The sequence below is a fragment of the Syngnathoides biaculeatus genome, chromosome 8, assembly GCF_019802595.1.
Source record: "Syngnathoides biaculeatus isolate LvHL_M chromosome 8, ASM1980259v1, whole genome shotgun sequence".
Taxonomy (NCBI): Eukaryota; Metazoa; Chordata; class Actinopteri; order Syngnathiformes; family Syngnathidae; genus Syngnathoides; species Syngnathoides biaculeatus.
Window position 1 is genome coordinate 25,007,936 of NC_084647.1, and position 26,908 is coordinate 25,034,843.

Sequence of the window (26,908 nt, forward strand, 5' to 3'; positions counted from 1 at the left end):
AAGTCTACCACGACAACATCCTTGATGCTTAAAAACAACATTGGAAATATTTTGGAGGAATAAAATGATTGTGTCGTTTCAGTTGAACACTTGACCCTCTACTCTACTGTATCTTACACATCAAATATGATGGTAGAACATGTTCTAAAAGGTTGAACACCATTACTAAAGGTCCTCCCATGATGATGTCATGTGACAGCAAGACATTTTGAGACATGAGGAGGTGTGAAGATGACAGCGTGAGGCTTTTGGGGGGCATTTAGAGGGGATGAGAACGCAATTAGAGAAGCTTAAAGGTGGGTGTTGGGGGGTGAATCACACTCACCTGCATGATGGGGCTGAGCGCAGGCGTTGCGCACCTGGGCCCTTGGGTGTCACCTTTTAGCCTCATCTTCACATACATGAATGAGGGTCAGCAACCTTCTCCCCTCATGCACACAAATTAAGAGGTGGAATTAACACTTTAAGACGCACAGGCTAGCAGAGAGAAAGGAAGCGTAAGGGACTTGATTCATTCCCTGGAGGAAGGTTTACCCTGCTCATGTTGTGTTGCCGTAATAGTATAAACACGACAGCCGCTGAGATAGAACTAAAATTGACTGCACAGCAAAAAAAAAATTCTACCTGCAGATTACATTGACGGTTCATGCTAGCGTTGTCTCACTGTGTCAGTGATGTGATGTAGTTAAACATTATATTTGCAGAAAAATATCCATCCATCTATTTTCTTTGCCGCTTAGCCTCATAGAGGGTCGCGGGGAGCGCTGGAGCCTATCCCAGCTGTCAACGGGCAGGAGGCGGGATACACCCTGAACTGGTTGCTAGCCAATTGCAGGGCACATGGAGACAAACAGCTGCACTCACAATCACACCTAGGGGGAAATTAGAGTGTTCAATTAATGTTGCATGCTTTTGGGATGTGGGAGGAAACTGGAATGCCCGGAGAAAATCTACACGGGCACAGGGAGAACATGCAAACTCCACACAGGCAGGTGGAACCCGGGACCTCAGAACTGTGAGGTCAACGCTTTGCCAGCTGAGCGACCGTGCTGCCACCGAAAAATATAAACATTAGAAACATGCACACACAAAAATACAGATAATCGTGGAAAATAATGTAAATTGTTAGACAAAATATACAAAAATATGAAAAAATACACCCATTAAAAATCTGTGAAATCATACAAAAAAATTACACGAACAACAACAAACATTAGGAGCAAATACAAAACTACCACACAGAAATATAACACCAAAAATACAGAAAATGTTATTATATAAAATATTATATAGACTCTGACACTCCCGTGACCCTTGTGAGGATAAGCAGCTTGGAAAATGGACATGGTCATATTAGAAGAAAAATACACAGAGGAGAAAAAAAAGAAAAACAGCGTGATACGTTAACCTCATACTTCATCATACATGTCAGGTTTCAATGGAATGAAACAAGTTGCAGTGTGCTGACTGAGTTTAGGCATCAGTGGCGATTTGAACTGCTTGAGACAGGATGTGATGGCTGATTTGCGAGTGTCTGGTGTGGAAGTCACTGATGTCATTCATTAATCCTCTCCTGACATCATCCTCCAGGGCTGAGTGTTTTCTCTCTCTGACACCTTGCGGCCATCTTAGGGCAGGACGCAGCTCGCAAAGGCCTCCGAGTGAGGCTCCCCGTTGGATTTCATTACACACGAGTTCCACAGACCTACATCAATCAAGATGATCGTATTGGTATTCATTATAATGGACATTATTTTGATTAACTAATTGGGGATTTAGCTTTGTAAATATTACACTTTATATTCGGTATATATTTTATACTTTAATCGCCAACAAATACAGTAAATAGGGCTCAATTTTCAAAGATTTACCAAATAGCATTTGATCTCAGATGTTTGAATCATTGTTTAAATGACAAAATAACGACCAAATTGCCAGATAGAAATGGCCTTTCATGCCATCCCAAAAGATCCAACAAGAAGCAAGTCCTGTAGAAGGCAAGTATTGATCCCACTACTGCTTGGACCAAAGTAAGTACTCTGCAACTGGTGACAAGGAACGCCTCACACTTCAGGATTACGTCACCCGGAGTGAGCAAATGACAGAATTGACGTGATGGGAAAATGGATGCAGTCTGAAAAGCGCAGAGCCTCTGCGCGAGTCATAGGAACATGGTTGGTGCAGGTTTTCCTTTCATTATAAATTGGGGGAGATCTGAGGGAATGAGGAGGTCTGGGATTATTTTCCAGGGCAGATGATCAATGCTGAAGGTTTGTGACAGGTGAGACAGGAAGGAAATGAACAGAGAGGTTTGGGGAATGGGTTTGCCTGGAAGGAATATGCATGGGCCTGCTGTGACTTTGGGAAGGTGAGCGATAAACTCCAAGTATCTTGCAAATGAGCAAACTGAGTCATTATACGTGTGATGTTTTTGTTCACCAAAATGCAAATTGTGCATTGAGGCATTTGATCTCTGTGCAATTTAGAGGGAAGTGCCGTTTGTTGTCAACAGGTCTTTGTGGACGTGCAGTCTGGCATGTGTCCTCAAAGACTTGCTCTTCTCTATAGAGGGAGCTTTTTATTTAAGTGATTGTTGAAAGATGGGCTGTCAGTCAGTTACACTGATAGAAAAATGCGAGGACATCTGAATGTGCGTTATTTGCTGTGGCTCGAACAACGGGGGGAAGAGAGAGAGTATTGCACCTTTTTACCCTGCAGATCTGTAATGTGATTTTCTCAACACGATCTAGCTACTATCAATTCCAAATCATTGTAAGTGACATCATGCAGAGATTCCTCAACAAGTTCCATCCGGTATCTGACGGAGCACACAGGATCTTCCATGTCAGTGTGTGAGATGCAAATATGTGATTGATTATTTCAGTTCAGGAGGAGATAAGTCAGGTCATTGCGGGTTTGTGGTTAAAGTGTCGTAAATACATGAAAATATTTCGTTGGCAGTTGTCTTCTCATTGTTTTTTTTTTTTTGTTTTTTTTTTTCATTTACTCAACTAGTAACAGCAGGCAGTCAGGATGCTCAACTCCCTCTTTGATTTGCTCCATTGCCCCTCCCCGGGCCCTACCCCCACCAACCACCACTGACTCTAGACCTTAAATTCGGCTCATGCACAAACCGCACTTGGAGCACTCTACAGTGTTCGTTTTACCCTCGTAGCACTGTGTACATTGTCCAACTGACTATTCTGCTACACTGTTCCTAAATATCCATACAGTGGTTAAAATACTGGCCATAATAGTCAGCTGTGTACATTGCTGCTCATGATGTCGATACTACACATGTAGGTATATATGGGACGTGAAGTTCGACATGTGAACTTAGCCAGACCGACCATATTGTTTATATTGTTTATTTATTTTTTTAAAACTTAATTGATTTTATTACAGCACCGCAGTTCTGAGAGGAATACTATATCGGGTATGTTGTACTGTACAGCATCCATAACACATCTGACAATAAAGTTACTTGAATTGGGAACTTCAACTAACGGCAGCACAACACATATAGACATAACATAATACTTTATCCTTTCCAAAGAATGCCTCATATTACAGGGCTTTAGTATATCTGTATGTCTTAAGACACTGCTTCGTATACCTTGTGTAACCACACCAGCCCATGAAAATCAAATTATCTGTTTTTATTTTTGCTCAGCATAAAATTATAGATCCATTAAAAAGTCAATTTTCCACAGTTAGTTCAATTTTAACAGTAAGCTTCTTTCGGCTTGTCCCGTTGGGGCCCGCCACATCGTGACATCTCAAATGAAGGCTCATATTTGTTTGGCACCGTTTTTTTTACGCCGGATGCCCTTCCTGACGCAACCCCTCTCGGGGAGTGGAGGCCCCAGTCGGATATGAAGTCGCAACCCCTGGTCGACCAAACCAATGCTCTAACCGCTGCGCTATCGGGGCCAAAAAAAAAAAAAAAAAAGCATCGCTGCATTGGCCGGGAATCGAACCCGGGCCTCCCGCGTGGCAGGCGAGAATTCTACCACTGAACCACCAATGCGGATATAAATGTATTTGGCAGAACATGAACAAAAACGCGAATCCCCCGGGGCTGGAACGCTTCAACAGAATTCGAAGTGACTCACTCCATGTGTGCTGTAAAATGGCTTTTTTGTTTATAGTAAACATTGCTCAGATTGTCTGGCATGACACAGGTGTTTTCCCCTCTATAATCACTGTGAACACGTTTGTTGTTGATCTTGAGTTTGACTTCCCTCCTCCTTCCATTTAGGGCAGTTGTCCTCCTCGTGTGCCTGTACAGTATCTCGAAGTACACAAGAGCACGTTTTCTTGGCCTGCAGCTCAGACATGTCATGATGATGAAACGTGTAGTGATGCAATACCCACAAAGGTGAGCAAAGTGACTGAAAAGAAGCACTGTCTTTTTTTTCTCTCCCCCCGCCCCTCCCAGCTGCACACCTTTGAGCCCACCCTTTCTTGTTTAGCCCACCTTAGGAAAACATCCTTGCCCCCACACGACGCTCAGCCTTGTGTTTCCTCCCCGGCTTTAATCTCAGTGAAAAGACCTTTTAACGGCGAGGGGAAGTGCCAAAGTGCAACAAAAGCTGGGAGGAACTAAGAGGGATATTCGTGGAAAGCTCTAATTTATCACCTGTTGCCTTTGGGCCACCTTCTCTACGCCTCTCGCCCCTGACCTTTGTGCATGTGTCTCTTTATTAGTGGCTGTGCAAAGAACAAGGAATATAAATTTATCAAAGCTGCAGTGAAGCCACACGACTCAACTGCATCTACGGATTATCACATTTAGCCACAACCTGTTAAATACTCATATTTTTTTTCTTTTACACAAGCTTTCAAAATATACAAAGATTTTCTTTGCCGCTTATCCTCACGAGGGTCGCAGGGAATAGGGAATACCGGAGCCTAGCCCAGCTGTCAATAGGCAGGAGGCGCGGTACACCGTGAACTGGTCGCCAGCCAATCGCAGGGAACGTAGAGACAAACAGTCGCACTCACAATCATACCTCGGGGCAATTTAAAGTGTGCAATTAATGTTGCATGTTTTTGGGATGTTGGAGGAAACTGGAGCGCCCGTGGAAGTCCGATACAGCCACGGGGAGAACATGCAAACTCCACACTGGCAGGGCCGAGATCGAACCCGGGTCCTCAGAACTGTGAGGCTAACGCTTTACCACCTGTGCCGCCATGAAAAGCAATGTCATATCAATTTATTTAGTGCCCAAAAATTGGATGATGTTGATTTCAGGACATCTGAAACTAACAGTAGAATGAAGTTCACGTATAATGTTATCGTTGCCTGCCATCTTGTGGCATTTTGTTGCACATGCATGCATTCTGTTGCTAAATGTATTCATTCAATTTCCGAGCCGCTTATCCTCACAAGGGTAACGTAGGTGCTGGAGCCTATCCCAGCTATCTTCGGGCAAGAGGCGTGATTGTGAGTATGACTGTTGTCCGCCTCCATGTGCCCTGCGATTGCCTGGCAACCAGTTGAGTTTGTATCCTGCCTCCTGCCCGGTGATGGCTGGGATAGGGTCCAGCACCCACGTTACCCTTGTGAGGATAACCCTGGTTAAGTCCTGGTTGAAGCCGTGATGAGCCAAAGCAGTGATCGGCGGACGCGGTGCCGAAACCATGACTGGAGGACGCGGCGCTGACCTGCGCATCGACACATTTAGCACCCCAGACTTACGTGTGTGGATCTTTTGTTATGTTCTGAGAGGATTGAGGGCGGTCCTGCCATGTACGTCACTTCCTGCTTCTTCTTGAAAACAAATCCCAGGATAGGATTTTCATGTTGGGACTTACAAAAAGCCATATACGACAACATCCTCACATGTGGTGAAAAAATGAATGGGTCCATTCCAGCTGCCTTTTTTTTAAATTAAAATTATACTAAAAATCATGCATTTCATATCAGCGGAGCTTTAAATGTCTGCTTTAAGCCGGTCCCACTGTCGTAAAATTTAGCAGTAGCGCTCGTCAATCATCCGCTATGATGTGTTAAATGTATATTTCATGACTATCCACCTCATCTCCCTCGGTCACAGTCTGCCATGAATGGCTATCAAATGTCTCGTTCCGGGTATTTATGATCCATATATATAACCTCATGGCTTCTGTATAACTGCGCATGCACCGCTAGTCAAAATGACGGCTGAAGTAAACAATGGAAGTTACACAGCTTTGGTCGTAAAATATTAAGCATTCATTGTTTAAGATTGTCAGCCCTGACCTTTTTTCACATTTCAAAATCTTGACAAATCCAGTTTGGTCACACATGAAACAAAGGATCATTTTAAGGGATAATTTGACAAGATTCAAGATTGTCTGCTGTTTGCCTAGTAAGTAAGGGACAAAATCAGGACACCAACAGGCCAACTGATTTTTAAGTCTGTACCAGAGCCTGAGAAGGAGACTCATATACTCAGACACTGGCCACTTATATCCGCGATCCCGTTCTTTCAGTCACGACCCACAGCTCATGACCACTGGCGAGGGTGGGACCATGGATCGAATAGTAAATTGAGAGCTGGGCTTTTCGTCTAAGCTCCTTTGCTACGACAGACCGATACAGAGTTTGTATCACTGCGGAGATGGCGCCAATCCATCTTTCAATCAGCCACTCCATTCTTCCTTCAATAGTGAAAAAGAAAACAAGATATTTGAAGAACAGTACTTCACTTGGGGCAGGGTCTCATTTCCGAACTGTAGAGGACACTGCATCCTTTTCCGACTGAGGACTGTGGTCTCGTATTAGGGATTCCAATCTACACACGCTACATTTATTCAAGTACATTTCCTCAGTAGAATGCATACTTTTACCCTAAAACATTTCCCCTAACCATATTTGTTACTCATACAATAATACAAAAAAAATTGTTTTTTTTTTTTTTTTTTTTTACAGAATTTCAAAACCATCCCACACAAGGCCGAAAACAAGATCATGCTTTATTGTAAAGACACCATTATAAAAATAATCACAAATCAAGCTAACTTTTATTTAAAAAAAATAAATAAAATCTAATACTTCAGTACATTTAATCCATCCATCCATTTTCTTCACCGCTTATCCTCACAAGGGTCGCGTGGCGTGCTGGTCCCAGCTGTCAACGGGCAGGAGGCGGGGTACACCCTGAACTGGTTGCCAGCCAATCGCAGGGCACATGGAGACAAACAGCCACACTCACAATCACACCTAGGGGCAATTTAGAGTGTCCAATTAATGTTGTGGGAGGAAACCGGAGGGCCTGAAGAAAACCCACGCAGACACGGGCCGAACATGCAAACCCCACACAGGTGGGGCCGGGACCTCAGAACTGTGAGGCCTACACTTTCCAGCTGAACCCAACGTGCCGCCTCAGTTCATTTAATACCAGAAAATCAAGTTTGGTGTTGACATAGCAAAGTATCTGATAGTTTAAGGGTTACTTACACGTTGAACAAAGTTATTTTATTGCGCTCTTACCCAAATTTTGCTTTCATTTATTTTATCCAAGACCAACTTTGTTACTGATATTTGGCATCTCATCTTCAACTGTCTTTGAGCAGCATGTCTACAGTATCTATTGCACCGCACCATCTGCAGGCAGAGGAGCACTTTGAGTGAAAGGTTGCTTTCAGTGCCCTGCTCCACAGACATGCATCCTCGGTCATGCTATAATTTCATCATAAAAATGTATCATTAATTGGACACTCTAAATTGCCCTAGTTGTGATTGTGAGTGCGGCTGTTTGTCTCCATGTGTCTCAGTAGACTTCAGTGCAGTATTTTGATTTCCACCAGGCCAAACACGTTGGGCGACGCATGACGTCATCAGGCAGCTTCCGCGTCTGGCTTGGCTCAGTTGGCTGTGACCAAAGCGAAAGCAGCTCAGACGGAATCGACTGCATTAGATAAAAAAAAAAAAAACGCCCGACTTTCCAAGAGACTACTCTAATACGGCGAGGGGGCCCAACATGTCCGAGACATACGGTATGTTCGTTTGGAGGGGGGGGGGGGTTAATTCCCTGTTTTGGAAGCAAATGTTGACGTTTTCATCTTGGCTATGCGGCTAACAAGCTAGCTTACAGGGTCACTCGCTCTCTACAGTGGTAATTAATCGTGTCTAAATGACGCTGAGTTTTTTTAATTTAAGGACGCTGTTTTGTTTTGGGGTGGTGTATCTTTCCCTGCGACTTATGGTGCACACCCCGCTTCCGTCGCACGGGTGGCGCAACATTTCGCAGGTGAAAGTTGCTCAAACTTGAGGTGCAGTGATATGTCTGGACATGACTGACGAGTGGACAGACAGCGAGTAATTAGAATGTGAAAATCCTCACATTTGATTTATTTATTCCCGTATATTTGAATATAAAGTGAATCTAACGTTTGTGGTTACACTCCCTGCCGGATGAGGAAGTTGCACATCTGTTTTTTTTTTTTTTTTTTTAACCTGCACTTGCTGTGCACTTGTGTTTTATATGCGTGGTACCTTGACTTAGTTCAAATCATCTAATCGCATTGAAATGAATGGAAATAAGGGTTTATGCCATCCAAGGCACTTCACGATCTGACTAATGCTTAAAATTATCGATGCGTGATCCATATTCGTCAAAAGGAATTCCTCTCTGTATCTCCCTCCCCCTCAATTTGTGGTTTCTTCATAACTTTGAAACAGGGTATATATATCAGTATCCATTAATTGAAGTAACCAAATCAATATTCATCTTTATCTTTTAACAGGACCAACTAACAATCCTAACAACAAAGAATTACCGTACAAAACAATACTAACAAAAGTTGCTCTTTTTCAAAACAAATAGATGACCAATTGTCTTCCTTAAGTGGGAAAAATTTCACAAGCAATATTTTTACAAATGTTTTTTTTAATTCAAAACATATTTTGGGCAAACAAACATAAAATATCCTTAGAGATAAAATACTTCAAAATCAAAATCTTTTGTGGTTGTCAAAGATTTTAGTCCATTGTTTATTACAAGAAAAAAAGTAGCTTGTTCATCAAATTCAATCCAAACCAACAAGAAAGCTAGCATATTCAATAAAAAATGCTTCCAATCAAAATTTTTAATGAGAAGCATAAATCCTACAACAAACAAAACATTTTGTTATCCAAATTCAAAACAGCTTTAAAACAGTATTGTACAACAACAGCTCTTGAAACAGAGGAATTTTGACTTGTGAATGAATGGTGGCTGGCTAAAAGGCCTCTTTTGCTTTGGGATTATTTTTTTTTTATTTGGGCTCCAATGTCCTCTTCAGAGAGTGTGGTTGTTAATAAGCGCATTGAACCCTAAATCCTTAGCAATACAAGCTACGATTAGATTATGACAGATTTTTTTTTAACCCTTTCACCGCTGTGGGTACATTTTGATAAAGCTTCAGTTGTTTGATGGTTTGTAGCGAGAAGCAGTGGAGTAAATAGACAGCGGTTGCAAGATGCAACACCAAAGGGAGAGATGAAAAAAGACAACTGATGAAGTGTAGTATTATTTCAGTTGTATTATTATTAGTGACATGAAAGACAAGCACCCACTTGTTGTAACACGGACCTTTCTCTCTACTGAGTTTAACACCGCGTCATGGGACTTGAGAGACTGTTGGCAGACAGTGCCTCAGTGAAGTCAGTGTGTATCATATGGCCAATCAGATGATCTGTAAGTGGGAAAACCTTGAGACGAGTAGGTGAAAAATGTGGCAAGACGGAAAAGAATAGGAGTAAATTGGATCATCATCATGTACCTAAGCAAGGGGAGGGTTTTGGTAAAGGGAGATGAAGAAAATATTTTTCTCTGTCAAGGTTCCTTCATTTTCATATTTTGGGTCTTATGCACGTATGTTTGTGTATCCATATCTGCCAAAAGTACAAGTCCTGTCTTGGTCCTGGCCAATCAGAAGAACAGTAGGATGGGTTATCGTTCCATAAGTACAATGAAAAGTGTTCACAGGGTATAAAATTTTCCACATTCTGTTGTTACAGCCTCATCCCAAAATGGAATCCAATGGAATAAATTCATTTACAGTATTTCGTCAAAATCCCACACACAACACCTCCTACTGACAATGTGATTTTTTTGTTTAAAATATTTGCAATTTAACTAAAAATTAAGAGATCACATTTACATGTTGATAGACCTTTGGCAATAATTACAGTCTCAGTCAGTGCTTATGGAGGTTTTCCTGTTGGATGATAAACCTCTGCTACAGTCTTAAGTTTTTTAAAATGCAGCGTTTTGATTTTGTCAGCTGTGCCGTCATGGCGGCTAGCGGCAGAAGGAAAAAAAAGTGAGAATGCACGTTGGTGGCTTTGGTGTTGCTAATTTAACCTTGTAAAAATACTAGGTGTGCCTTCAGTGTCTATATAACAAAGAAGGTGGCTTGAGTTGAAAGCGTCATGCTTCAGTAGACCGGCTCATCCTTTTGCATAACTACTGTTGACCTTGTGCAATGGCTTGGCAGACAACACAGTGGTTCGTGATTAAGCATGTCTGCCTCACATTCAGGAGATTTGGGGTTGAATCTCAGTAGTTTGGAGTTTGATTGACATTTTGTCGATATTCCAAAAACATGCATGATGGGTTTATTGAATACTTAATTGACACAGATGTCAATGTGAATGGTTGTTGCTCTTTGTGGCCTGTGATTGTCCTGGGACCAGTCTAAGATGTACAGATGTACTACAACGAACATCTGACACAGTGTTCTTTATATCCATTGATATCAAAATCAAACCTATGAACTCAAAGGCAATGTGTGTGGCACAATTGCTTTAATATTCATAAATTGTCTCAACTAAAAGTTAAATATAGCAGTTGTTTGCAACACTTTTATCATGTTAAATGCTTTTTGTTATATGTGCAGGTTTTAACTTGACTTCCTGTTTTAAACACATGAAGCCTTTTATTTTGAAGGTTACGCATCAGAACTCATCATTTTGTGACTAAAATTATAATAACACGACGCCGGTAAAAAACAATTTAGGAAATTTATTCAAGTAAGAGTTATGGATGGAATAAAATGCTCTGTAAAATGTTGCTTCCTTTACCAAAGCAACTGATGAGACAGGGTAATGTTTGTGATGCTGTGAGATATTTTTTTTTATTTTGTCCCAATTCAATGTGATGTGAACTTTTAAGCTTGACCTTTGGTGAAGGTTTAGCTTAGGGGTGCCCAGACTCTTTTACCCCAAGATCTACTTTTCCAGCCGCCAGCCTCTCGCGAGCTACCCAACGACCGGGGCCCTGGGGGTGGGAGGGTGATGATGCTCCCAATGTTATGTTATTAATGTTATGTGAAATATAATAATATATATAAATATAGATGTATATTTAAAATACAGAATTAGCTTTTTGTGCACTGTATTGTCTGTGCTTTCATCCTGGATCAGGCTGTGCCAAGGTGGAATTTTAAAATGACACACCATCTCATCCTGCACTTTCTACTTTGGCGTGAGACCAGATCTTTCCCACTCGAAAAGAGAAAATCTCAACCAGTTTAACCACTTTTTCTTCGATTATTCACATACTCCGAAGGTCATTGCATCCTAAAACAACAGCATTTCTTTTTTAACTTTCTCCATTAATATCGAAAGTAAACATAAGCAGCATGTCTAGCTCGTCTTTGCTCTACGTTGCCCAGACTGTGTTGCTAACTAAAGCAGCGGTGGTGGACGCTGTCATTATAAAATACATTGATGGGCTGCGTAAGTACTGTAACATTTGTAATTATGAGTGTACGTCTTTAAGAGCAGGGTTGTGGGCGGGTGTAAGCTAAACTCGGGAAAAAAAAGTGTGGCGGAGCAGCCGTCGTTGTTAGAGAAAGTTCCGTGTGCTGCCTCAAAGAAATCAATGGCCTCTTCTTTTCATATTTTACAGTACGTATGTGAATTGTGCCATTGGATGTAACACCCAGTCATCCCTCACTCATTGAATCACATTGCAAAATGCCACAAACTGAATAGCTGTATGTTATACTTTCAATTTGCATTGGATTTTTTTTTTTGCGTGCAACGCAGAATATCTGCGAAGAGAGGGTGCTTCTGCCTCACAGTTCTGAGGACTAGGGTTCAAATCCGGTGGCTGTCACAGCCCAAAGCAAGATGCTGATGACCTCTTGCATGATAACAGTTCAACTTTCAGGTTAATCAAGCTTTAATTAAATGCGTATTATTACCGAGTGTTTTGGTCCGTTTAGGCATCTCAAAACACAAAAATTTTCTTGAAAGTCATCAGCACGGATACTCGCAACTTGGTATCAACAGAGCGATCCAGATTGTCGTCCTCCGCAACAACAACAACATCTGTATAAACAGCTGGTCGTGGCTGTGGTGCAGTCACCCAAAGGCATGCCAAACATGCATCCTGCTGCTTCGCCTTGCAATACTACCACAAAACATGTCGTGTGCACTCAGTGATTACGAGGCTAATTTGGGCCCCACCAGGACCTGTGAGAGTAGGAGCTTGATGAGATTAACAGTGTTGTCTAAGAGGTCCCGAGCGCCGCATGCAGCCGGTTCAGGTTCTCCTTTGACATTTGCTGAGAATTCTCTCATGTCTTTTGCTTTCAGACTTCCTCTTTAAGTTCTTGGTGATTGGCAGCGCCGGGACAGGGAAATCCTGCCTCCTCCATCAGTTCATTGAGAACAAATGTAAATGTTTGTTTCATGCATATTGTGGTTACAATAATTTGTTGACTTCAAAAGCCAAAATAAGTTTGCATGTGCCATGTGATAAACCACCACAATGATGAGCATTGTGTTTAGTGATTACCAGTGTGACTGTGCAGTCAAACAGGACTCCAACCACACCATCGGTGTAGAGTTTGGTTCCAGAGTGGTCAATGTCGCAGGGAAGACGGTCAAACTGCAGATCTGGGATACTGCCGGCCAGGAGCGCTTCCGGTATTTTCTCACACTTTCAGTTTTTCGATTCCACATTTTTGTTGAATATTTGACTATCAATGTAAAAGTGTGATTAAATACTGTATGGCTTCACAGGTCTGTGACGCGGAGCTACTATCGCGGAGCAGCCGGAGCACTTCTTGTCTATGATATTACCAGGTGAAATATTTGTGTACATTTTCATTGGATTATCAGAGAAAAATGTACTGAAACGTTTGGTGGTCATCAAGCTCACACGCAATTTCTCAGTTTTGAGTTTCCGTTTGTTCCACATCGCTTGTAATAAAATTCCGCAAAGACAAGATTGTCTTCTTGCTTATGGTGTCAGAAATAGATTTTGCCAAACCAGTTGGAATGGAATGTGGCGAGAGCAATTATAACTCTTAATACAAGGATTGTTCCCACCAAAAATCAATCAATAAATAAAAGTCTTTACCGTAGTTCTTTGGGTTCAGTTGGAACCCCAAGATGATGGCCGATTCAGGAAGGCAGCCGGGCGGTCCCCTGTTCTAATTCTTCCGTAATGGCATGACTAGTACACTTGTCCCAGATGATATGTCACTGATCAGGAGAATCTCTTGATAGGCGATCAATCCTCGAATCCCACTTCTGACACCAACTGTTTTGGCTAAATCTTTTTCTGACGCAAGGAGACACTCTTGTCTTTGTGGAGTTTTATTACAATAAGAAAGTCTTTGTTAAGAGAGGAAAAGGTACAAGTCTCAAGAGTTGTCACCCCTTACTATAGATCATACGAAAAGCATTTTCATTATATTGAAGTGAGAAAGACAGAGAGAGACAAAACAAGGTCGTTATCTATGTCCAGCTGTATACACATGGAGCCGGTAGGAACAACAACTCATGAGGAACAGCCTGACCGGGAGAACTAGAGCCACAAAACCTGTTAAAAGTTGAAGGTAGATCTAACAAAACTAATATTTGGTATATATGTAAAACATAAATCTCCCAACCCAGTAGGTTAATAAATTTCCCATAGGTGGGAATGTGAATAGTTGTTTATAGAGTATGTGCCCTGCGTTTGGCTGGTGACCACTTTTTAGTGTACCCCGCCTCTTGGCCAAAAATATCCGGGATAGGCTACAGCAAGCCCCTGACCCTGGTGAGGATGAGTGGTACGGAAAATGAATTCATTATGGAATCCCTACTACTTTCCCTACCCTTCTCACGGGGGATAAATAGCATGACGTGAATACACTTGTTAGCCAATCAGATCGCCCATTACCTTACGATATTAAGTCATATTTCCGATGTACGTATTGTATTCCACACTGAGATGTTAGTAATGAACGGATTGATTAAAACAATATATAATATATATATATATATATATATATATATATATATATATAATATATATATATATATATATATATATATATATATATATTTTTTTTTAGATCAAAGGACTTCCTCAGTTTTCTCTTGCCAACATATGAGGTTTGGACTTTTACGATCAGGATTTTTGGGACTGATCAGTGAACTCAAAAAATATGTATTGTACTGTATTCCACTCATGGATGTCATTGATTATACATTTTGCCGATCGTGTAAAGTTTTATCTATTTGTTTTGATAGAGAGAGGTTTTGTTTTATAGTTCATGGTAGTCTTGAATAGAGACAATGAATTTTAATACACCAGCAACGAGAGCACAGTTAATTTTTGTCCGTTTGGTTTGCTACAAAAGGGTTGTTACTGAAATCAAAACCAAAAGCTAAAGGTGGAGTCAAAAAGGTCATTATTTTTGGAGCAGTTTCATGGATTTATTGTCACTAATATGCATTCATGCAACATGCTAACATGCTTGTGTTTTGTCTCCCAAGCTCTTTAATGGTCTATTTTTAAGATGGTTGCTTCTTTTACTGAGCAATTGTTAGCTAATTTGGAATAAGTCTTTACACTTTCCGCAATGTTTGCACTTTAAAGCCATGATTGTCAATTCCAGGGTTGGCATAGTCATTAAGAACCTGGAAAGGTTTTGGAAATTGAAAATCCATGTTCCAGGTCCTGGAATTTATTGTAGTTTTAACAAAGGTTTGGAGTCTGCACATCTAGACTTTCCCTGTATTTTAAGAAGTTACCAAACACAAGACTGCTCATCACCAAAAGAACACAGTACCTACAGTGAACTGTGGTGGTGGCGGCGTCATGTTTTGGGGCTGCTTTTCTTAAGATGGAACTGAGGCTTTGTCTAGGTGGAGGAGATTATTTATGAAATGGTAGTTTGAAATAGCAGTCAGACTAAGTACAAAACTTAATGGCTTCTGCTGGCTAAAAAAAAATGTAATGAAGATCCTCCTAAAACATCTGAACTTTATTTTGGGTTAAGCAAAGTACTTTAAATAGGTGCAGGTGTGTCCTGACTCCCATTTTAAGGTGGTTATGTCTGTGATCGGTTAATTTTGAACAGATCCATATCCCCAGAAATAAGAGGGTGTGCATACTTTGCCTCAGAAAAGATTTTTTTTAAAAATCAATTCAACTTAGAGGTTATAAAGCACTTTAGTCGTGGATAAAGTTTTGAAATTATTTCTCTTCGTCTCTTTATGTATCAGAAAAACCTAGGATTTGAACACCGGTGTGTTTGTGTTCTACCTTACAGCCGTGAGACATACAACGCCCTAACCAACTGGCTGGCTGACGCACGTACACTAGCGAGCCCCAACATTGTCATCATCCTGTGTGGCAACAAGAAGGACCTGGAGGCCGAACGAGAGGTCACCTTCCTGGAGGCGTCACGCTTCGCTCAGGAGAACGGTAACCCAAACAAACCTTTGTTTGCCCTTTTCACCTGATTGTTGCCGTACTTCCGCATTGTACTTCCTTCTGTTTGCACAGAGCTGATGTTCTTGGAGACCAGCGCTTTAACGGGGGAGAATGTGGAAGAGGGCTTCCTTAAGTGCGCTCGCACTATCCTCAACAAAATCGACTCAGGTGCGCCTTTGTATACAGTGGGGGGCATAATTATATGATCCCCTACTGAATTTTAAGTTTTTCAGTATTGGCCGATAATTGGCATTTACACTAATCGCACGATCGGCTTTCGTGTCGTAATTTGCCGATCCGATAAATGATGTCACCGATAGGCTCCGCAAAAGACATTTACTCAATTTTGCTGTCGTGTGTGAATCCAAAAGCTAGTTTATTTTTACCCGGGTCACATGTATGTAGTACTGTAAATATCCTGACGGCGATTAAAGCTTTTTTCAGTCTTGTTGGTAAAAAAAAAACATTTCTCTAAGGGACTATTTTACAGGGTCTCAGACAACCTGTAAGTTATTTACAGTCTGTGTGCAACTAAAATATGTTGAGGGAGAACATCATCTAAATGCTTCAACACAACTAATTTGATCAGCACCTGAAGAATGCACAGAAGGGGTAACGTGCCTCGTTCAGGAAAAGACACAAACTCTGGACAACAGCGTCCATTTAGCCGGGACAGGGAGAAAGTGTCCAAGACAAACCTAGAACAGTGACTGCTTGAAAACGCTGGCCTTTCCTCTTCCTCTATTGTTGATTGACTGCTTGTACATGAGTTGTCCACATGTTGAAAACATGACTTAATGCATATGTGAGATCACTCCCCCAGACGAGAGAACATGATCCCCCAGAATGCGTCACCGCATCATTTGTAGAACTTTTACCTTTGTTTGCTAATGTATAGTTGTTTGTTGTGTCTTTTCGTTTGGAATAATGTGTTTTATTATTCATTCGTAAATCAACTGCTGAAATTTGGTCTAAACCAGGGGTGCCCACGCTTTTTTGGTCTGAGCACCAAGCCTCTCGTGGTGGTGGGGGTCGGGGTGGATATTGGCGCTGCGGAGGTGGGTGAATGCAATGGAGAAAGCAAGAGACATATGGTAAAAAGGAGGCCAGCTTGCAAGAACCTGGTTTATGTGCACGTGCCCAGTGACATGTCAGAAGAGGCCAGGTTTGATCAAACCAAATGTCAATAAATGTACCTGCCCGGGCGACATATTGGCTACAGTTGAATCAAGCGAGAGATGGAATAAGTAGTTTTGTTTTTTTTTTGTTTTTTTTTTGGCACACGGTCGAAAACGACCGTAACTGCTTCGGAGATTGACTGGTAGATCGCGATCAATGCATTGGGCACCCCTGGTCTAAATCTATATAGTCCCGTCACTGAGTGATGTCTTGTTCATTGACATGCCTCATTCTGCTCTCTACTCTAAACTTGTGACGGTTGTCTGCTATTGCCCAAGCTGACGTTAAAATCACTTCAACACTATGGTGCATTTTATTTTTCAATGCAGCAGCACATAATTAGGTAAAAAGAATGAATACGTAATTGGAATTTTCTAAGTAGTAACCCATTACATAACTCATTACCTTGAAAAGCAGTATAATTTGAGTAACGTTTATCATGTTATGTTACTTGTATGACAAAGTGCTGTTTTCTCTTCCTGTAAACCACTGCTTTCAATATATCATAGACCACAGTAAAGATGGTCGTCAAGTGAAGAAAATATGACAGAGCAGTGACATTACCAAGAATTGGCTCTCCCTCCAAAATTGCTGAAAAGACGAGAAGAAAAGCAGCCAGATAGGCTGCCTAGAAGTTGACTGTCTGTTTAGTACATGACAACAATCTCCCTTCATGTGTAGGTATGTGTCATGTGATAAGACGGAAGCATTATCTTAGACTGCCACTTAATTTCCTTTGACTGTTATTTTGTTAGTTTTCTTTGTAAGTGAGCACATTTACAAACTCAGTCAGGGGGTGAAATAAGCGAATGTAAAGGTACGCACTTGTCACTGATCACATTTCCCGTCCACAGGTGAGTTAGATCCAGAGAGGATGGGCTCGGGCATCCAGTACGGGGACGCTTCGCTGAGGCAGCTGCGACAGCCACGAGGCAGCACCGCACAGAACAAGCAGCAGTGCAGTTGCTAGGGTTCCGCATTCCTCCCCGCCGCTCCATTCAGTCCACCGGACGTCCCATACAGGTCAGTGACGCCTTATCGAATCTTTCTGTTCAAGCCAGTGGATGTTTTAAGTCTTCTCTTCTGTGTGTGTCAGCACCAGGTGTTTGGGGGTGTCTTGCACACACCTCGGAGCACCTGGATGAGTGGTCAGGGAGACCGCTGCAACTCCTGGGTCTTGCTAAGGTGTATTTATGCGCCAGGACACTCTGGAATGGTCTTTAGCCCTTACCAGATATGAACAAGTCAAGGGTTGTCTGTATGCGTTGTCTTTTTTCTTTTCATTATTCCTGTGCTTTTCATTCTGATTTTTTTTTGGTTTTGTTTTTAAACACATTGCTTGAAATTTGCACATCTGCTGTTGATAAATTATCGATTGGTGCGTTGCTGGGTGTGCTCCCTTTGGATTATGTGTTGACATTTTTTGTCAATTGAATTACTGTTTTTAATAGGAGCGTAAATAGTGTCGCAAAGCTGACTAAGCGCTTGAGATTTGGTGGCAAATTGCACTTTCATCACATAATAGTATTGGCTTTTTTTCAGTACACTTTAGAGAGGATTGGTGTCATTTTGGAGCTTCACGTTGCCCAATCCTGGCCTCAAAGCACAAAGGTAGAGATGGCGCTTCAGTCGGTCCATCTTAAAGTTGTACTGACGGACCTCCCAAGTCACACTCCTCCCGCACATAGACGTCACATCAAGCCGCATTTCCCACAGTGCCCTCAAAATGGTCGTACATGGGCGAATATTTGTGCTTTCCCTCGCCATGTACGCAAGAAGCTCACGAGGGGGAATTTTCTTGTCTAGACCACAGCGAGGCAGCTTTGTGAGGCGGCTGAGGGCGAGAAAACAAAAAGCAGCCACTCGAGGTCAGACTGACCGAAAACTTACAAACGCGTTGTATAAAGTCGTCTCCTCTCGCGTGTTTGTCCGCTCACACATACTCACTTTTATAATCTCAAGTTAGTCAGCAAGCACATTTGAAGCAAAGAGATGGGGAATCATACTAATGGGAGATCACTGTAAATGTACAATATATCAAGAAACAGTTATCAATCATTGTATACGTTTGTCTCTTGTGTGAAGGAGTATTAGGGTCACACTAGCAAGAAAAACAGTTGTGAGAATCAAGTCATAATGTTACAAGAAAACTGTGAGTGACCATTGATTGTAAATGGTTGTCAATTAGTGCCCTGCAATTGGCTGGCAACCAGTCCAGGCTGTACTTGCTTCTTGCCCAACGTTAGTTCGGCTAGGCTTCACGTCGCTTGCCACCGTTATGTTACATTATTGTTATAAAGTCAAATTTCCCCCCTCCTACTGCCATGATTTCTTTGTGCTATTTTTCTGGTCAGTGTCACTCCAACTCTTCTTCATTCCTTCTGCAAGTGCACTTTTACTTTTGTTTTGTTTAAATGCTATAACTACAGAATTGTACATTTTCATTTGACTTTAAACTGTAATAAAGATTTTAAATGTAGATTTAATGAAGGAAAAATGAGCGTGATGTTGAATTGGACTAGGAAGGTGCTTTTTTATGCTCCGAAGAGCTGTTAAACCTGCAGCCATTATTTTATGATGTCATAAAATCTGCATTGATACGCTTCGTCATTGCTTGGTAACAAATTACACAGTCTTAAATAGATCTGTATTTCTGGAGTATCACATTTGTAAATAAGAGTTGTCTTTGTAAGGGTCATTGTTGCTCATTTATTGTAATGTAATGATGATGCAATGCTCAGTAAGTCTGCTGGTCATTACCCAGTGAACTATCCAGCACCATGTCATTTGATGTCTCCGACCACAAAAACAGGCGTCCTTCTTTAAACCATGAAACATAAACCTCAATGGTTGTAAAGGCACGCCCTGAAATGTAACAATGAATTCACATCACCTTGCCTCGTGGAGCAATTTGTCTTCAGCAGCACCGCGGCAAGGTTATAATACTACAGGGCTTGCATGATGAACAGTAAATGGCTGCCACGATGTCCCATTTGTCATGATTTATATAACCCTGGTTACACCCTTTGAGTTTTTTTTTTTTTGTAGGTGGTGTGGATCGATCTCCTGATTTATTGATCATGGCCTGGCTGTCGTGGTGACGTCACAATTGAATTGCACAAGAGAAGCGTAATGCTCACAGTAAGCCACTAGATAGTGCAAAAGCACCAATGTCAGGAGGCGTGCATATTCAACCACAGGAAATGTTGAAGGCTCATTGTTTAGAGGTCATAAAAATCAGGGTTTGTGTGTGAGCTGAGGGAGTCCTCCCAAACAATGGAATTTGGGGTAGTTCGACCAATTTTCTACAAATTAAATGCTCAAATTAATGGTCCTGTTGTCTTTAGAATTTATGTCAGTAATTTGTAGAATCAAACAATTTCAATACTTCTAAAATAACTAATCAGAGTGATTATTTTGCAGTTTGTCATCTTTTCCCCCCAGAACTGTATAACAGGCAGTAATGGTGCCAGGGCCCACGATTACAAAGGCAACACTGGATACTTTTGCACCAAAATGAAAGACCACGTTCCCATTTCTAAGGTCATGTTTCCACTGTTCAACATTACTGCATTTTTGGCAATTTCATACTTCCAGAAGGAGATGTACTATAGACAAGTTCCTGACCACTTTTGTCCAAATGTTACTTTTACAGAATAAAAAGGTGTACCTACAAGTCAAAATGAATCTTGAATATTTGCATTTCCAAATATACATGACATGAAATAATAATAAAAAAAAGGCTTAAACTGTTCTCGTATTTTTATTTACACATAATGGGATGTGTATTTGAGCTGGGAGACCACTGTAAAAAATGAATAGGGGACAATAAGGGAAGTACAAATTTCACAAATTGACAAAAAAAAAGATGAACATCATAAACCACCTTTGAATATGGTCAATAATAGGCTATGAGAGGTGATTTTAGAAGCAAAGTAGCTGCAGTTGTTGGTTTTAAGAAGCCAATAAGTAACTGATAATCAAACAAGTAAATACTGTTTGAGGCACGTGTAGTGTGCTCTGGAATGAATGCTTCATTTCATAGTCAACATAATTATAAGTTACATGTATACATATGCACAAACCATAGTACGCACACGTCACAGCACTGCATTGTAAAGTGTGTGACAAACAAGCACCATGTCATAATTGTCAAGTAGTAGACTACATTATTTGAAATGCCACTGTAATGGGGTGGCCGTCTTGCGACGTGACAGGTTGTCATCACACATTTGGATTAAGGTCATTTGAGCCACTGTGAAGGGCCTCCTAATTAAAGTGAACAGTGAGCCACATGTAAAATGCACGTGAGGATGATATGAGATCAGTGGCGGGTTTTAAAATGCACTAAAGTGCCGGGTACGCTATTATGGTGCTTGTTCATGATAGTCGTGCTCTGAGCTGAATGTTAATTGGGAGGAACTAGATGTAAATACACTTGTCAAGTGACTGGAGGACACAACTCACTTCACTTCTCAAATTAAAATTTCATATTGAGGGGTTACAAGCAGTGCAACACACCCAAAATATCACTAAGAAATTCAAGGTCTATGGACTCCCCTTCATCCAAGGGAGGAAAAGAGGAAGATGTCACTTGTCTATTCGAGGGACTGGAGCATGAGGAGCTGCTTGAGGACCTTGGTCTGACTGGTCTCCCGAATCTCCCCAGCGAGGAACATCTCGTCCACCACCGTGTAAACCTGGAGGTGAGACACTGCTTGGTTACAAAGGCAAACGGCCTTCCGACATACACAGTAGGTACATCAGTTACAAGGGGAACTGGAGGACAAAAAGAGTCAATGACTACTGCAAACTGAAAGTAGATGTGACATATCCTTCCCTGCTCGTACAATATATAGACAATCTTCCTGGAATGTTGCCTCACCAAATGGAAACGTGTCAAGTTTTCATATTTTTAAATCACCACCACATGACCCAATACATATATAGTAAGGCCAGAAATATTAGGGGTGACAGTCTTTTATGATTGTTTCAACACGACACCACAATCAATTTGAAATAGAACTAGATATGTGCAGATATTAAGCTATAGGTTTTTCACATTCCTATTAAGAATTACAGCTGCATTATGTAGAAGTAGTTGTTTCTCAGAGGTTTCAAAATGTTTTGAACTGAGATTTAAAAAGGAAAAAAAAAAAACATTTGAATGAAAATCTGTAACTGTTTGAATTCTAGAGCCCATAGACATCAGCGGATTGAGTTTCTTCCAACAGAAGGTTTGCTAAGCCTCCATTGCCTTCCCCTTGACTTGACTGCACATCCAAGAATTTTGACATCCTTGCGGTGCCACTATGTCGACGTCAAAACTGTCTGGATGTACTTCAAGTCAAGGATGGAGTGTGATGTCGTCAAAACGGTGCACGCTAGCTACTTTTCCCCAGTATGTGGTCAATGGCCACTGACTTTCCACTGCAGTGCGGTTACCAGTTGGCTAACTTTATGATGTTTCACTTGGAAGTCCTTCCTTTTTGGATTGTTAGTCTGTGTTGCTACCTAAAACAGTTACCTCCTGCCACAAAAAAGTTCTTAAAACTGTTCAAGTGCAGGTATTTCCTCATGCGGTTGTTCACAAAATGGTGGACCTCGCCCCATCCTTGCTTGTGAAAATCTACAGTCTTCACGGATGCTCCTTTTATACCCAATCTTCACATTCAGGTTTCTGACTCATGTGTTCACCAGTTGAATGTTAAAAACGGGTGGTTTTAGTCGTGATGGACAAATGATACTCAAAGCTTTGGAGCTTGAGTCACGCTCCTGGTCGCTGGACAATCGGATATGTGGGAGAGGATCTGCGTATTTGATTGTAATGACGATACCGTCAGGATTTAGTATTACCAAAACACTTGAATGACAATACGGATTTTTCAGAACTTTAATTGCAGTCATGAAAAATCGTGCCAATGCTAGTTGGGCTCTTAAAAGGTTGCTATAGCTTCAGCTGTCCACCAGATGTCACTGAACCCTTGAAGCTTATTCACCACAATTACTGTTATTAGGAAAGCCTCAATGATTCATAACGCTTCACTTGCCCGGCACTAGTTTTTTGACCATTCTTCAGCTTTCCCGGTCTTTTGTCAGCCCTGTCCCAGCTTTGTGGGAACATGTTGGAGGCATCAAATTCAAAATGAGGGTATTTGCACAAAAAAAAAAAACCCACACATTCTTTTTAATTACAAACTCCAATCACAATGAAGTCAGGATGTGTAAAACGGAAATGAAGACCAAAATGGATTGCAAATTTACAAAATCGGACATCAAAGCAAAGACCAATGCACAGTGCAAGAAAAAAAAAAACATGGCAACTGTTAATTTATATGTGGGAATAAATTAAAGGCAAAGTAATTAGCAAGAGCAGCAACAGCACGTTGGGAGTTGTTTGTTGCTAAGCATTTCCAAGCAATGCCCACCACAGGTCTAAAATACATAGCGGGTAGGAAATATGCCTTGCATTTTGTTAACCGTTCTGTTGAAGCGCTTACCTTGTAGAAGTTGAAGACGAGGTCCAGTTCACACACGTTGTGAAAGTACTCGTTGAGCACCTTGCGGGGGAGAGAGATACAGTCAAGATTGGTGAGTTGGCAGCCAAATCATTGCAAAATGTTTGGCAATTGCAGTGGAAAATACACATTTTTGCTTGTGTATTATGCAATAGGCTTCAACGTGTTGCTTGTCTAGAACGTTCAACCCTGTTGCCATCAAACGATTCCTCAGATGTTTATCACACAGATCAAAGATGACAGTACTGAAAAACTAAAAATGTAATCAACTACCCGGCCCATCATCCATAAAACATGCACAAATAATACCCAATACATCTAACACTAATCTTCCTCCCATAAGAAAGTTATGAGATGCAGCAGCCAACGGAATGGTAATAATCATCATTAACAGACATTCCAGACCACAATGAGGGCATAAGAACTAAATCATCACAGTTGACTTACTGAGTAACTGTACTGCATCCAACTTTGTGCATGTGTGCATGTGTGTATTACCTCTACAAAATTGTGTATTCCCTCGAGATAAGCCAGGTTATTATCAGTCACGTCAACGCAAATGCAGAAGTACAGGCCAGCATATCGCCTGTAGATGATCTTGAAGTTTCGGAACTGTAGAAAGAACACGTTAGCCTTAAAATGTTTTTTTTTTTTTTTAAACACACCTAAAATGTTGTGACTTCCAACCAGAGCTTGTATGCGAAGGAAATCTTAACGACTTCAGAGTTGTTTTTAGTTGAACTTTTTTTTCCCCTAAAAGTGTAAAAATAACTACTGTGCTAAAAAGACGACTGACCTCTATTTTGATAAATGACATTTACATCAATGTCCACGTCACACAGCTATTCCGATTAAACGTTGCTCCCATATATTGTATAGACGCGATTGGAATAGATCACTCAATCATAATAAATTAAATGTGAATGACAAAAAAGTCCGCATGATGACTCGGCTACATTTTTCTGTGGGATTTAAAAAAAAATAAAGACAATCTGAAATAATTTTGAAACATTTCCCACCATTGCGACTCCGAGCATGTACATCTCAATCTCTTAACATGAAGTATTTACAAGAAGGGAAGCCTGATGATAGCTGGGATTGGCTACAGAACTCCTGCGACCCTTGTGAGGATAAGTGGCTCAGAAAGTGGACACGGGAAAATTTACAAAGATTTGGATGATCTTCAAAAGTTTGAATTTGAGAAAATTCTAGTCATTAAGATCCTTCTTCAGGATTATCAAATAAGTGAATCACCGCAACACTTTTACTCGAACTGATGAACATTTTTTAAATATAGTTTATTATTTCAACCACTTCTATACTTTCATAAGTGATGAAAAACGTCTCTATCCACTTTATCACTGGCTGCCACTGACAGCAGCGTGACTACTACTGATCATTCAATATGTTACATTTTAACGAGCCATCAAGTTAAATCAAGTCAATATTCTACTGTGATGGAATGTTTTCCTTTTCACAAGTCAATGGTAAAATACTGATTTGTTCTTCATATCAAATAATCATAACATTTAAGCGTGGCCAACAATAAAGACTTGTTGATTTGCTGGCTTTATCCAATGTTGTCAATCAAACTATCGAATCATTTATTCCTCATGTTTAGTGAATAAAAGTCAAGATAAACTTACTCATGAAATGACAATCACAATATTTTTTTAAATGAAACAAATAAAATAAAAACTATAATTAAGAGCATTTTCCAAAATCCTTCACCCCTACTTCTGATGGATGACATCATTAAACCTTACCGGCTTAGTTCCCAGTGACGAGGACTGGCTAAGTGTAGCTGGTTAAAGATTCAGCCACATAAACATGTGTGATACTGTGGCTAACTACACACAAATGTGGCTAGAATTGTTTAATACTGTTTAGCCATTGAGGAAGATGACCCAGTGGCAGCCCTGATCGGCAATCGTATGGCACAAAAACTATGAAAAGCTCCAACATGACAACTAACATGCAAAACTTCCAGGGATCCATTACACTTTTTTTCATTGCATCAAGATGTGAACCATTTCACACAACATTGAGACTAAATACGTTATCAATTTTTGATATGGACGCCCTTTCGAAAATATTCCCAGGATGACTAAGAACACGCTTTCATGTGCACAAACCAATGTTTACTGACGCTTTAGCACTTGAATCGACAGACCGACATCTTCACGTACAAACGGTAGTACGAGCACGAGCGAGCTACAAAACGTTATGTTGCCTGCTTGCAAGTGATATTAAAAGTATGTAGTAAACATGACCTCAAGCTCTTTTTGAAGAAAGAAAACCTAAAACATCCTCCCCAAAGCATCTGGTGACAACACGCTTTCCCCCCTGTTTTGTTGTTTATTTTTCCCAACAAAACATCATCCATTGGTAACGGTTGTATCTGCTAGCAGTGCCATGTATTTTGGTCCCACCTACCCAGACAACGTTGATTTGATCAAATGTGGCCCAATGATCTTAAATGACGGCATAAGTTGTTTATCTGTTTCTGATAGAAAGAGCAAATTATTTTTGGGGGGGCAGTTGTCTGACGTAGTCCCATTGTGAATGGCCAAATTTGCCTTGTTGTCTGGTCTAGTTTTTACGTAGTTAATTTACAAGTGTTGATAAAACAAGCGAGGATTCACAGCAAAATATTTTTAAACATACATGAGCAACAATATTAAGCCATACAATTCCTATGGGAGAACCCTAACATAATATGTCATTGTTGTTTTGTCAAAAGGCCAACTGAAACTCCAAATTGCAGTCTGTTGCTTGCACCACGGTTCCAGAAATAATCCCAAATGAACTCCTCACTCACCTCCACAAAGTTGGTGTGCTTGGCATCTCTGACAGTTACCACTGCGTGCACCTCTTCAATCAACTTTTGCTTCTCATCGTCATCAAACTGCATGTACCATTTGGCCAGTCGTGTTTTGCCAGCTCTGTTCTGAATCAGGATGAATCGGATCTAAGATAGGAATGGGCAAAATGATATTGGAGAAGGTGGAAAACACTTGTAAACCTCAATGTAGTCGAATCAGACTTGACTCCATTGCACGGTCAAATGTATCCGTCCTGATTGAATTGACGAGGTTTGACCAGAGACCAACACATCCCTTGCTTTCCCAATCTTTTATCAAATAATGTTTTTGCTAATGGCTAAGTTGCCTTTTTTAAATGTTATTCTCTGGCTTTCGCCATTTAGCCAAAAGCTATGTCTATGCTGTTAAATGTTAGCATGCAAGCGGTGGTAAGCAACTAAAGTATTAAAAATGCATCGCGCCAACCCAAGAATTATTTACCATGTTTGTCTCCTAATTGAGGACCTTATGAACTCCAGAGGGGCACCTTCGTGGAATATTATGCAACGCGTTTCCTCAAATACATCAGTAATTCTTCTGACCGATCGACCACTTTCTTGTCCAAGCTAACAGGAAGTAGGGAAAGTATTAACCCGCGTTGCATGTTGGGGGAAGTAGTTTTTATGAGCATGTCTGAAACGACTTGTCTATT

The 26,908-nt window shown here is 40.9% G+C and overlaps 2 protein-coding genes and 1 non-coding gene across 3 annotated transcripts; 1 reads left to right on the top strand and 2 right to left on the bottom strand.

Moving 5' to 3' along the window:
• Nucleotides 1-3,959: 3,959 nt before the first annotated feature.
• trnag-gcc (transfer RNA glycine (anticodon GCC)) lies at nt 3,960-4,030 on the bottom strand. Its single transcript has one exon. It is a non-coding gene; the product is annotated as a tRNA-Gly (tRNA).
• A 3,769-nt stretch (nt 4,031-7,799) lies between these two features.
• rab4b (RAB4B, member RAS oncogene family) lies at nt 7,800-17,873 on the top strand. The gene is made up of 7 exons (XM_061827234.1): nt 7,800-7,986; nt 12,578-12,658; nt 12,796-12,910; nt 13,007-13,069; nt 15,532-15,686; nt 15,768-15,863; nt 17,729-17,873. Exons 1-7 carry the CDS (start codon nt 7,971-7,973, stop codon nt 17,842-17,844), a joined length of 642 nt encoding a protein of 213 aa, XP_061683218.1. The 5' UTR covers nt 7,800-7,970; the 3' UTR covers nt 17,845-17,873.
• Nucleotides 17,874-20,618: 2,745 nt separating this feature from the next.
• On the bottom strand, nt 20,619-26,859 carry ap2s1 (adaptor related protein complex 2 subunit sigma 1). Its single transcript, XM_061827235.1, has 5 exons — nt 26,698-26,859; nt 26,214-26,363; nt 23,891-24,004; nt 23,375-23,434; nt 20,619-21,574 (listed from the first exon to the last, which is right to left on the bottom strand). The coding sequence occupies exons 1-5, from the start codon at nt 26,698-26,700 to the stop codon at nt 21,473-21,475; spliced, it is 429 nt and encodes a 142-aa protein (XP_061683219.1). The 5' UTR covers nt 26,701-26,859; the 3' UTR covers nt 20,619-21,472.
• Between the last annotated feature and the right edge of the window lie 49 nt (nt 26,860-26,908).